We start from the raw sequence: 12,291 nt of genomic DNA, 5'->3' as shown, positions 1-12,291 counted from the left end.
AAACCTCAATACGAGGAAGAACTCCAGCAACTAAACCATTGTAGTAGTCTATCCATGCAGTCTGCACCCCGTTTCGCCCATTGAAGAGAGTTGCAGATTCCAGCTGAACACTCGGTGCATAACTGTTATCTAATCTGTTCGTGGAGAAAATACAGGGTTGCCAGTTGCCTGGAGACGTGTTTTTGCCCCACAAAGAAATCAAGGTTCCTTACCACATGAAGAGCTAAATAGAAAGTATGTGAATACAGCGTAGGACCTCCCAGGTTAGTACCTAATAAATTAACTTTATGTTGGGGTCTTCTACGATGTTGATCCGTCACTTATAGAATGAACCTTGACGGTCTGCGTATCTCGGTAACTCACTGAGGTGTACAGCAAAATGCTCGTGCAGCAGCCACAGTATCTCTCTTACCAGGTTGGTCAATGGATTGAGGTCTGACAAACAGTTGTCTGACTCTCCTGTTTGGGGGGTGGAAAGGGCATAGTAATACGCTCCTTAACGGTTGGACTACTCGAGTGATCTCAAAGGAACCACTTCTGGTTGCGGTGGGCTGTCCGATCAGCTTCTTCTGTGCACAGGGCCCTTACACGCCTAAGCATTGATGAGGCAATACTGGCGAATACCGACCTCGGATAGGCAGACGAGTAGTTCAAAACTGCTCGTGTCGGTTGGCTTCTCGTACACTATGGTCCTTAGTTTACCCCGAACTGCTCACTTGGCCTGATGAAGCGAAATGTTGGCCAAATAAAACCTACCGACTGTTTAGTAAGCCCTTCCGAAACGATGACTTTTCAATCGATTCCAAACTTTCTTCAATTGATTGAAAACAACTACGGACCATGTGTTCGCTAATTGTCAAGTGACTACGTTCGAGTGACAAGGCTGGAGGCAAACTAGGAGAACCACCGCATATTCAATAAAAGATGCTTGAAGCACAAAACAATCCCCACATCTTTACTGGTTAAGCTGCCGGACGCGCCACTCGCTTCTGCCCGAACAGTATTCTCAGCGGCCAAGTCATTCCTCAAACAGAGGATATACTTGGCTAATCAGCGTTTATCTGATATCCGTCACAACGCATGTCGGTTCAGCCAATATCTTCAAAACGTGCTCTCGCCCTCAGACTCAAAACCAAAGCGACAGAAGTCAAAGCCATCCAAAGACAACACTGCAAAGAGAGGAATCCGTAAGTCCGAAAGGTTAATTTCTAAAACTCGGAATTCTAGTGAGTTCGTTGCTAAGCCTAAGCCCCCTACTAGCTATTGTAGCGTGGTAAAATTATCAAGCAGACCACTAAATGAGGAACAGCGTTGCCTATTAGGGAAAGGTTGAATTTTACAGTAAGGAAAAGGATGAGAAGGGCGGAAGAAATAATCTCTAGCGTTGAATCTGTGTTTCAAAAACTTCCACCAACGGAGGCGAAGCTACGGGTACAGCTGATCACAGTCCTTAATCCCCAGCAGCCAGGAGCTCCAAATATTACACCAACAGAGCGAAGAGCTTTAAACACTCTAAAACAGGTGGACAACATAGTGATTACAAAGGCAAGCAAGGGTAAGGCCGCTATTGTCATGAACAAGAGTGATTATCTACAGAAAGTCAAGCAACACCTAGCTATGGGTCCTTACCGCCAGATCGATAATGCGAACATTAAATCTATAATAAACAGGAGTAAAGCTGAGGTTGGCAGATATTTGCGGTCCGTGATAAACCACTTGGGGCAAGGTAATTGGTATCGATTGTACCCCAAAAGTGCAATCCGACCGCGGCTTAATGGTCTACCAAAAATCTATCAACCAGTCCCAGTGAGACCGATAGTAGACGGAGTAGGTTCCCCACCGCATGAGCTGGCCATATTCTTGGCCGGCATTTTAAAACCCCTAACCGGGAAATGTAGTACTTACGTTAAGGATTCATATGCCTTTGCCAACAAAGTAGCGGGTGTCACCGTTGAACCAGATGACATCCTTGTAAGTTTCGATGTCTATTCGTCATATACAAATGTTCCAAAAGGGGACTCCTTAGAAATAGCCAAGCGACTGCTATTAGCGGACACCACTCTTTCAGAACGGACGCAGCTCACGGTAGATGAAATAGCGAAAGGTATGAAAGCATGTCTGAATCTCACCCGCTTCGTTCTTGACTCAGTGGTTTACACTCAAGACCAAGGTCTAGCAACGGGATCTCCATTATCCCCGGTTTCGGCAAGTATATTTATGGGAAAATCTGAACAGAGAGTTAACTGGATTCTCACCCACCAAAGGTATTCTGGCGTTATGTAGACGGCACTTTCACCGTGATGAAACGAGACAAGGTTAGTGAGTATTACAACTATCTGAATGAACTCAGTCCGCACATCAACTTTAGTATGAGGTAGAGTCAACCTCGTGTAGACTGCATGACACATAAGGTAGGGGGAAAACTAAAGATCTCTGTTTGAGGAATGACCTAGCCGCTGAGAATGTTATTCGAGCAGAAGCGGGTGACGCGTCCTCCAAAAACGTCAGAGCTACGAACCCAAATCGATCATATGGCCATCAATTACCGATTAGAGCGAATCAATAACTGCCTGCCTGTTTTGTAACACATTTGTGGATTCTGACCAGAGTCCGGAGTCACTTCTCCCTTCGTTTTCCAGGGTCAGTAAAGTGCAGATAAATCGCTGAACAGTTCGAAGACTAGCAGATCAGGAAGTTAGTCAAATTAATTTATTGGAAGCATCTTCTGGACTCTCTTCCAACAGTTCCACCATCAGATGTGAACTGATTCTGGAACGAGGTCGTTACATTTTTTATCACCGCTTGGGGTTTTGCCTGCGGCACGGCGCCATCAAGCCTGTTCAAGCGCTGAATGAGACAGAACAATGGCACTGCTTGGATCTCGGAGAAATATCTCCGCCTGTGCCGAACGTAGCATGACTCGTTGAATTACCACACGACAAGTGAAAGTGAGCGTTCATGCTGACCATGAAGTCTGGTGAACACGGTAAGCTAACGAAATGAAAGATACCGAGAAAGCCGGAAACGTCCGGAGATTATCTCAGTTGATCCGTATGACCGATCCCCGAAAGTCGTCTGTGAGCGAAATCACCAAGGATCAAACTAGCGCGACTACCCTCAATAAAGGGCACCTCGGCCGTTGGACCGAGCATCATTAATATGCATTAGCGTGGGTCATCGTTGTCATTAATTTAGATCTTAAATTTGAACCTCCTACACCATCGGAGGTTTGTGACTTCACATGTTCACTCAGGCTCCACTGAACTCCTGGTCCGGATGGCCTCCCACCAGCATCATTCAAAGATGAGGACGAAGTCCTTAGCTAGTGGTTATCTGGTCTGCTTGCTTGTGTTGTTCGCTTTTATTCTTTTTTTCATGTATACCATATAAACCATGGTTGTACGGCAGCGAAGCATCAGTGTGTGTCAGGGCGCGCCCAGACAGAAGAAAAAGTACATGTACAGAGAGTGACGCATCACCAAGGTCACCATCGGTTCGACATGTCCGGAAAGTAGGTGAGTTGGCGGCTCCCACGAAACACGGCTCTCACCAAACGGCTTAGGTACAGACGACCAGCGTAGCGGGCCTGAGAATGTTCACGACCGGAACACCACCACTGGCTGTACGGAGCGAACAAGTGAACGAGCATATTTGGCCAAGTGGTCATCCTATATATTTACGCAGACACTCTGTACGTTTTGTGCTGGCAAACAGCCGTGTCCCCAGTTCTCTGTCTTCTTCCTATCGCGTAGTCTGGCAGGCGCAGTGCAGGCGTTAACCCCATAGATCGGCACACCACCGCACAATACACCACTGGCAGACGGGTGTTCACAATGGCAATTTCATTCGAACAGATGCAGTCTCTCCTCAGACAGCAGCAGCAGCAGCAGCAACAGTTTGAGCTGGTGAAGTTGAAGCTCATCGAGACACTTACTGAAAAATTGTCACTAAAGAAGCCGATTAGCCAGACTTGAGCCGTCCACTTCAGTGGTCGACATGATACTCAACGCCATTCCTGAATTCCAGTTCGGTCCGATCTCATGCATAACTTTTGATTCTTGGTTCAACAAGCAGGAAGACTTTTTCAGATTGGATCTGAGAAACAGAGAAGCTTCTTGGAAAGCAAGACAGTTGATCAGGAAAATTGGAGTGGCCGAACATGAACGCTTTACGAAGTATATTTTGCCACGAGAAACAATTGACCTGACCTTCGATGAAACCGTTGCTGTTTTATCGTCAATCTCGGAGAACAGTCTTCCTTGTTCAGCCGTCAATTTCACTGTATGAATTTGAGTAAAAAGGCCGCTGAAGACTGGGTTACGTACGCGGGCAAAGTCAACAAGGAGTGTGAACGATTCAAACTCCGAAGCATGACAGAGGATGAGTTCAAATGTCCTATATTTGCGTGCAGGTTGACGTCTCCTGAAGACGCAGACATAACAATAATCTTCAGCAAGATTGAGCAGAACTCAGACGTCACGTTACAGAATATTAAGTCGGAATGCCAACGCATGGTGAATTTGAAGCGTCATACTATCATGGTACAAGAAAATGGTCCCAGGAATGCTGTCCGTGCGATTCAGAAGCATACTGTCCGTCAGGGTGACAAGAAGCCACCTTCGGCATGCTGGAAATGTAGTGAGTGGCATTTCGTCAATTTTTGTCCGCTCAGAAGACACCGCTGCAGCAGGTGCTCCCGTATTGGACACAAAGAAGACCGGTGTCACGGCGAGAAAAGGCAAGCACCCAAGAGGCATTTTCGAACCAGAACTTCCTATTCCAAGCTTCTCAAAGCTCACGTATTTCTGGCCACTCATCAACGCCCACACGTAAACAGGAGGAAATACGTATCAATGCGTATTAACAGCACACCTGTTCGTCTCCAGCTGGACACGGCATCAGACATCACGATCATCTCAAAAAGAACGTGGAAGCTACTTGGCAGCCCAGCATTAAGCAGAACCAAACAAGTTGCACGCAATGCATCTGGAAGTTTACTGAAACTCTGTGGTGAGTTCTGTTGTTCTATTACCTTTGACGATATTATCGTTAGTGGCATTTGTCATGTTTCCGATCATCCTGGGTTGTTAGGATTAGATTAGATTGACAAGCTGAATCTTTTGGACAGGCCACTCAATAATATATGCTACAAAACACAGGCGACAAAACCGAATATAGTTCAGAAACCGCCCGACTCTTTTTGGAAGAAGCATTCGAGCGTGTTTGCTGACGGCCTCGGTCTGTGCACTAAGTTCACCGCTGTTCTAACGTTAAAGCCATCACCATCGGTTCGACATGTCCGGAAAGTAGGTGAGTTGGCGGCTCCCACGAAACACGGCTCTCACCAAACGGCTTAGGTACAGACGACCAGCGTAGCGGGCCTGAGAATGTTCACGACCGGAACACCACCACTGGCTGTACGGAGCGAACAAGTGAACGAGCATATTTGGCCAAGTGGTCATCCTATATATTTACGCAGACGCTCTGTACGTTTTGTGCTGGCAAACAGCCGTGTCCCCAGTTCTCTGTCTCCTATCTATCGCGTAGTCTGGCAGGCTCAGTGCAGGCGTAACCCAATAGCTCGGCCAGCGCAAAATACAACAGTGTGCAAAACTACGTACTGTCGAGGCGTAACCCAATAGCTCGGCCAGCGCAAAATACAACAGTGTGCAAAACTAAGGTCGTACTGTCGACGACTATGACTGTTCCCGAAATGCCAGACTGCCCCAGACAACTGGAGAGCATGAGTTATAGTGCACATTTTTTTAAAGAAAGGCCCACGGTGATTGCGGGCATTTGTCCTTCGTCGCCTTTTGGTGGGACGTGGGATACGGACTCGGGAGTACCGAGCGGGATTCCGGCTTAGTACGGATTGAGTAGACAAAAACTCAACACTCCGTCAGGTGCTAAAACAATGCCATACGTACAAACGACTCAATTTTAAACGTGATACATTACTCACACTACCCACAATTTTAGTATTCCTGGATTTCCAAGGTACATTTGACTGGCTTGACCGATCTGTTCTCCTTAACACACCTACCCAACAAGTGATACTCCGGAAGTTTGTGAAGATAATAAGCTTTTTGTATTCTCAGACTTCGGAGTGTGTGGCAGTATACGAAGAACTCTCTAAAAGCTCCCGCATACAAAGTGCCGTCAGTCAGGGCTGTCCACTCTCTCCATTCACATTTAACTTTGTAATCGATGAGATAATGGAACTAACGCTGGAAGGTCTTCAAAGCCCGTGTTCAAATAGATCCTGATTAAAGCCTTGTCGATATGGAATATGCAGACGACATCGTTCTCGTATTCGAAGAGAAGGGGCTCGTGTTTTTGGTAGAACTGACCAAAGTCCTTTGGTATGGACTTTGCACACCCAAAGTCCAAGATCATGCTCCTGGACATGCAAACACTAAACACGCCACTTGCAATCCAGGGAGACACTCGAAGTTGTGGAGCGTTCTACGTACGTTGTATCAACTCCTATTTTACTGTGACACATGAGATCAATGCACGAATCTGCAAGGCTCGGGTCGCGTTCTGCTAACTTCAAACATACGGCGTCAAATCGGTATCAACCAGGAACTCAAGGGACTTGTTTATCAGGCTACAAGAAGGAATGTGTCACTGTATGGCCATGGGACTTAGTCTGTTCGGGCGCCGGAACTGGGACGCCTTTAGGTCTTCGACAACCGTCGTCCCAGAACCATAGCTCGTGTGGCTTGATGTCGGCGAATCCGTAACGAGGCAGTTAGAAGGCTAGTGTTCGGCTGTGCAGCAGGGACTTCCATCGAAGAATGTATCTAGCATCAGAGGCTGCGCCGGTCAGACCATATATCGCGTACGCCGAACCGTTGTTTACCGAAGACAGTGTTGTTTCCATGCCCAATGCAGAGTGACGGAAGCAGAGAGCTGGCCAACCTTTGGCCTGGCAGACAAAGAGGTTACGAAAAATCGGGGTACTTTTGGTGCAAATTGCCTTCCAGGATGGAAACCACATGATCCTCGCTGCAACTGGCTGGAGACGCTGCAAGATATCGCTGCTAATCGATGTCAGTGGCGTTCCTGTTGTCAGTTTCTATCGAGATTGCCCGAATGAGTGTCTACAGATGTAGGCACCTCGGAATGATGTGGTACGGTACCATTAAGACCCTCGCCCGTCCACTTGCTCTTTTCTTCACCACAAGCTTTCAAGTTTCTATCGAGATTGCCCGAATGAGTGTCTACAGATGTAGGCACCTCGGAATGATGTGGTACGGTACCATTAAGACCCTCGCCCGTCCACTTGCTCTTTTCTTCACCACAAGGCTTTCAAGTAATCATGGTTGTACGGCAAAGAAACACGATTGCTGAACACTGATGTTATGTTGTCAATGATGATGGTACGTGCTGTCCACACTAACGAAGGGGAATGTATATGGATGCATCACCGGTCATAATCACGAAACTGATCTCAGAAGTGACGACCGAAACCCACACTGTCCGGCCATCATTCCGCACGCCGTTGCCTGGCGTGGACCTGTAACGCTGCGTTCTGCCGGTCAGTGGCAGACTGGCGCGCTTGCTTAAGCCACGAACTTCGACAAGTGGATTCTATTATGTACTTTCGTTTACTTGTGCGTAAGTATTACCCTAGACTTCCGGAATCAATTCTCCATTTCTGTTTTTAGATACCTAGATCAACGTGTAACTAAAAGTTCCCTTTGGGGAACTAAGCAACAAACTGTTGACCGGGCCCACAACTTAAATCCAGGCGTAGATCATACCCGAGATTCGCTGAGCAGTGGTTCCGGTAACTAAACATGCACTTTGCTTTTGGCTGATGACAAGTTGAAGAGTAATGACAAGAAAAATTTGTACTCCCGACCGAGGCTCACGAATTTCATTTACTTTTACAAAAGCGCCTCCAAAGTCTCATGCAAAACATGCGCCATGATCGAACTCCGAAATCCTAAACAATATACCTGCAATTCCTGCAATTTCCAATTGATTGAAAATATACCTGCAAGTTATCATGAATTCTGAATCCAGCATTACAAAGACTGAATGTTGGATTTAGGCTCAAATCATCTAAACACTGATGTGAAGCGACTTTTCCGAGGTGATATGGGGTGAAGAAAATCAGACGCGCACTTCGAAAAGCAGTCAGAACAGCGTTTATCGTAACCGAAGACAGTGGGTGAAGCCAGCGATTTCCTATGCTTAGCTTTAATTACCGCAGATTTGCCAAAAATCTAGCAAAAGTAGCCATCCCCTTAAATTTGGTTTTAGAACAAGAGTTAGATTGGATATAAAAACAGATAAGCGTATCAAACAAATTATGAACCACTAGCGTAGACCTTTATGGGTGATTCACCCATAACAAGACCGTTGATTTAGAGTGTCAGCGCGAGTAACAGCTACTCGCTGTAACATACAGAATTTCAGGTTCCCCATAGGGTAGCACCACCCAAATACGAACGCAATTACCACAGCTGGCTTTGGTCGTTTTTGCCAGACAACTCTGCAACCACCAGCTTGTTTGACCATTGATTGTGAAGTTACTTTAGTTGTTCATAAATTTCAAGGGTCCCACGGGACGGGACTACCTTCAGGAATACTAGATCAGCCGAGTGCACAAGCGGCGTATAAACGCCATTTTTCTCGAGAGCTTTTAATCATATCCATCAAGGTTGCACCTCCATACGAACGTGTCGATAGCTAATTGATAGATATCGGGAACAACTGGGGCCCAGTGAAAGACAGGTTCCTGAAACCCAGTCGTCTTAAAAGGGGTAAGAGGTGACGTAGTGTTCGTCATGCCAAGAATATCTAGAAAGCTCACTAAATGAAACCCACAAGAAACCATACCGGCAAACCAATGCGAACATTGAACAAGGTTGTTCCAAGGATGGCTCACTAACTAGTGTTTGAGTGGAGCTGTTAAGAAATGTGGCCTGCGTGTGGTGAACCGTTAGTTCGATTCGCGTCCCCAGTGATTTTATTCTCGTACCTGTTACGATTAACTGTAACTCTCATTAGTATTAGTTAAAGATGAAGCAGATTGGTACCATTCCATAAGTCTGGTGACGGAAAAAGCCACTACATACGTGAAGCAAAATAGCAACAACTATTCACCATCACTGACGCAAAGACCGATGAAGTTCAAGGAAATCATCTGCCGGTGGATTATGATCCGAAGCATGTCGACGTTGATAGCCCGAATGAAAACGGTGCTGGTAACCGACCGAAGGACCAAATACACGACGAGGTTGCAGTGACCCTCGGAAGGATGGGGAGTAGAGACCATCACTATCCTCCATAATATAATTCGTCGGCTCGACAATAAGTTGTTCCTCTTGTACAGCATCGAATTCATAGTCAATTTCCTCATCCTCATCTTCTTCATGTCCATATAATGATGAATGTTCTGGAAAAAACGAATAGCTTCCCCGAACTTGACGCAACCGATCAGCGGCCTCCAATTCCTCAATATCTGGAATATGTACATCAGACACTTCATCTTCGTCGGACTGGGAAGCAAGCGTAGTTTCTGGATGCAAATTACATAGGTAACGCTGTAATTGGCCTGGGCCCGAGTGAATAGGTAACCGACCAGGGTGGCTCGGCACATACTTGCTAGTTGAGGGTGAAGGATCTGGATGACGAGTATGAGGTAGGGACATACGAGGACCGCGGAACTTTGGAGCCGCAGAGGCGGTTGCGCTGCTGGTACGCACATCACCTCGCTGGACAGATCTCTTGGCCTCGTTCATTGCACACCGGGTCTCATGAATTTCGGCTGAAATCCAACAAGGACAGAAGTTGCATTGTGATTAAATTAAAAGCCGGGAAAACAACATGAGCTCAGGCTACTGAGCTGGACATAAACGATAGTTATTCTCCTAAAATGGATAACGCGGAACATAGTTAGTGATATGCACTGTTCGTAATGTGGTGAAATATTGGTAGCTCGGGTGAGTTTATTGGCTGTTGATCAGATGGCTGTTGATCTGTTCGCCGAGCTTGGCAATTAGCTTGCAAGCGTTTCGTCACCGTACGAGGAGACATCATCAGTGCGCATCAACTGCGCACTGATGATGTCTCCTCGTACGGTGACGAAACGCTTGCAAGCTAATTGCCAAGCTCGGCGAACAGATCAACAGCCATCTGATCAACAACCAATATGCACTGTCTCACCCGACTGGATATTGCTGGTGGAAATGTGGAAGAGTTATCGACAGGTAATTTATTCATCAAGCCAAACAAATAACCAAGAATACTTCCACACAACGAACAAATTAATTGTCGAGCGCGTTGGTCCACGTAAAATCAGAATACGTCGCTGACGACAGAAATACCGAGTAAATTTGACTGTTCCGAAGGATTCCACCTAGTCACAAGTCAGCTCGTTAAACAATTATGTGATATAGACAAGCATACTCGCTTGTGTATGTAAATTCACCGTATCCACGACACAATCTATTAGGACCTCGTAAAAGTAAGCGATTTGGACCGTAATATGGGGGCACTAATAGCATTCTACAACCGGTCAGAAGTTGATGTCGTCAGATTTTCAAGGGACAATATCTTTTGAATCCGTGTAGGAGAGATGAAAATTTGGAGAATATTAATTGTGGACCCTAACGCATACACAAAACAAAACGACAGAATTTTTGGGTAGGACACGAATGAGCAACTTATCGCTTATCGTGTGAGTGCTCTAGCAACTGAGCATGAGGTGAGACATGGCACGTTCGACTCCCATACAGAATTCATCCTTTTGTTTGCCATGTGTGCGCTAGAGTCCATATCCGAGGTTTCCTAAATCTCATCTCTCCTACAATGACTAGAAAAAACCATGACATTTGAAAACCTGACGATATCAAAGTCCGACCTGTTTTGGAAGTCACGCGAGGGGCTCACTGGTGGAACTAATGGTTATCAACTGTCGATCAATTAAACCGAGGTGTGGAAGATCAATCTGAACTAAGCTGCACATGTGGGACGTGGGGCAGCATTCAACGTAGCTCAGTTGGTAGAGTATTCACTCAACGGGCCAGAGGTCACGGGTTCGATTCATGTTAAAGGGCATTGTCACTTCGTTTTCAGTGTGTTTTGGTCAATATCTCAATGTTGAGCACATCAGCATACAGTCACCTTCGTTTTTGATTCTCATTTGAATCTAGCTAACTGGGATGCAAATTAGTCTTTTGACCCAACATTCAGACTCCAATGGCAAGTATGTAGGTACATTTTGTTGACGCACAAGCATGTCTAGGCCCGACATATTCAATTTTGTTGAATGTCTGAGTATGCACTGCAGCTGAAGTAGAAAGCTCCATAATAACCTGCCATCTGTTGGCAAAACGTCCTAGGGCATGGGAATTTTTGTCAAACAGGTGCAGAGGACGCGAGGCATGCTCTATATTTCCAGACACTTTTTGTGGAGGGGACAGTATAGCAACGGCTGCATTTGCAGACGAAAAGGAAGGGAGAGGGGAAAAACGTGCCAAGCTTTTGGAACCTAAATGAAGGCGAAATCTCCGTGGAGCATCTGAGAGTAATAGCGTACATGCTATGCACATTATACTTAAGATGAAATTGAACGTGCGACAAAAGAACAGTTTGAGTGCGACCGTCCTGCATCTGTCAGGACCTCTCGGTCGGGTAGCGCCACGGATGCCCGTAAAGAAGCGACTTCAAATGATAAGTAATCGTTCAGCGGTAACGCACCTTCGGTGGCTGGCTGCTACGCAACTCAGAGGACGCACAAGAGATGAGATACTGTCAACTGTCTCGAGACCTAAAGAGGCTATTTATTTTGTGCAATTGCCGCGCGGTTGAGGGATTCTCAAGATTTGTGAAGTTGATGTCTTAAGGTAGACAAGGGAGATCATAGCAGGATACCAGCACAATGCGGATTCCTGACTCAATATACATCCTGAAAGTATGAACCCTTATACCACTAATCATATACAGATCATCATCATCATCATCATCATCATCACCATCATCATCACCATCATCATCAATGACAGCAACATCAGTGTTGGCACTGATGCTTCACTGACGTAAAACCATAAAGTTCGTTTAGTCATATATATATATATATAATTGTATTAAAAGCCCTACAGAGAAGAGAAGAGAATAAGAGTGGGTGAGGGAGGGGATCTAGTGCTGGCCTATGTCAAGCATACTGAGGTGCCTACACCTCCAACCGCTCAATCAGACAATCTGCAAAGAAACTGACAGCACGAACGCCACTGACATCGATTAGCCGCCATTTCTTGCAACGTCTCCAGCCAA

General features: G+C 46.1%; 1 protein-coding gene across 1 annotated transcript in view; it reads right to left on the bottom strand.

Moving 5' to 3' along the window:
* Positions 1 to 9,122: 9,122 nt before the first annotated feature.
* Positions 9,123 to 12,291, bottom strand: part of T265_05703 (hypothetical protein) — a gene marked incomplete at both ends in the record, with an annotated part of 36,778 nt that continues 33,609 nt past the window's right edge. The window contains one exon of the mRNA XM_009170772.1: positions 9,123 to 9,758. Within this exon, the coding sequence (XP_009169036.1) occupies positions 9,724 to 9,758 (35 nt within the window). The remainder of the gene's footprint in view (positions 9,759 to 12,291) is intronic.

The sequence above is a fragment of the Opisthorchis viverrini genome (assembly GCF_000715545.1).
Source record: "Opisthorchis viverrini unplaced genomic scaffold opera_v5_108, whole genome shotgun sequence".
Taxonomy (NCBI): Eukaryota; Metazoa; Platyhelminthes; class Trematoda; order Opisthorchiida; family Opisthorchiidae; genus Opisthorchis; species Opisthorchis viverrini.
This window is presented reverse-complemented; position numbering and strand designations above follow the sequence as displayed.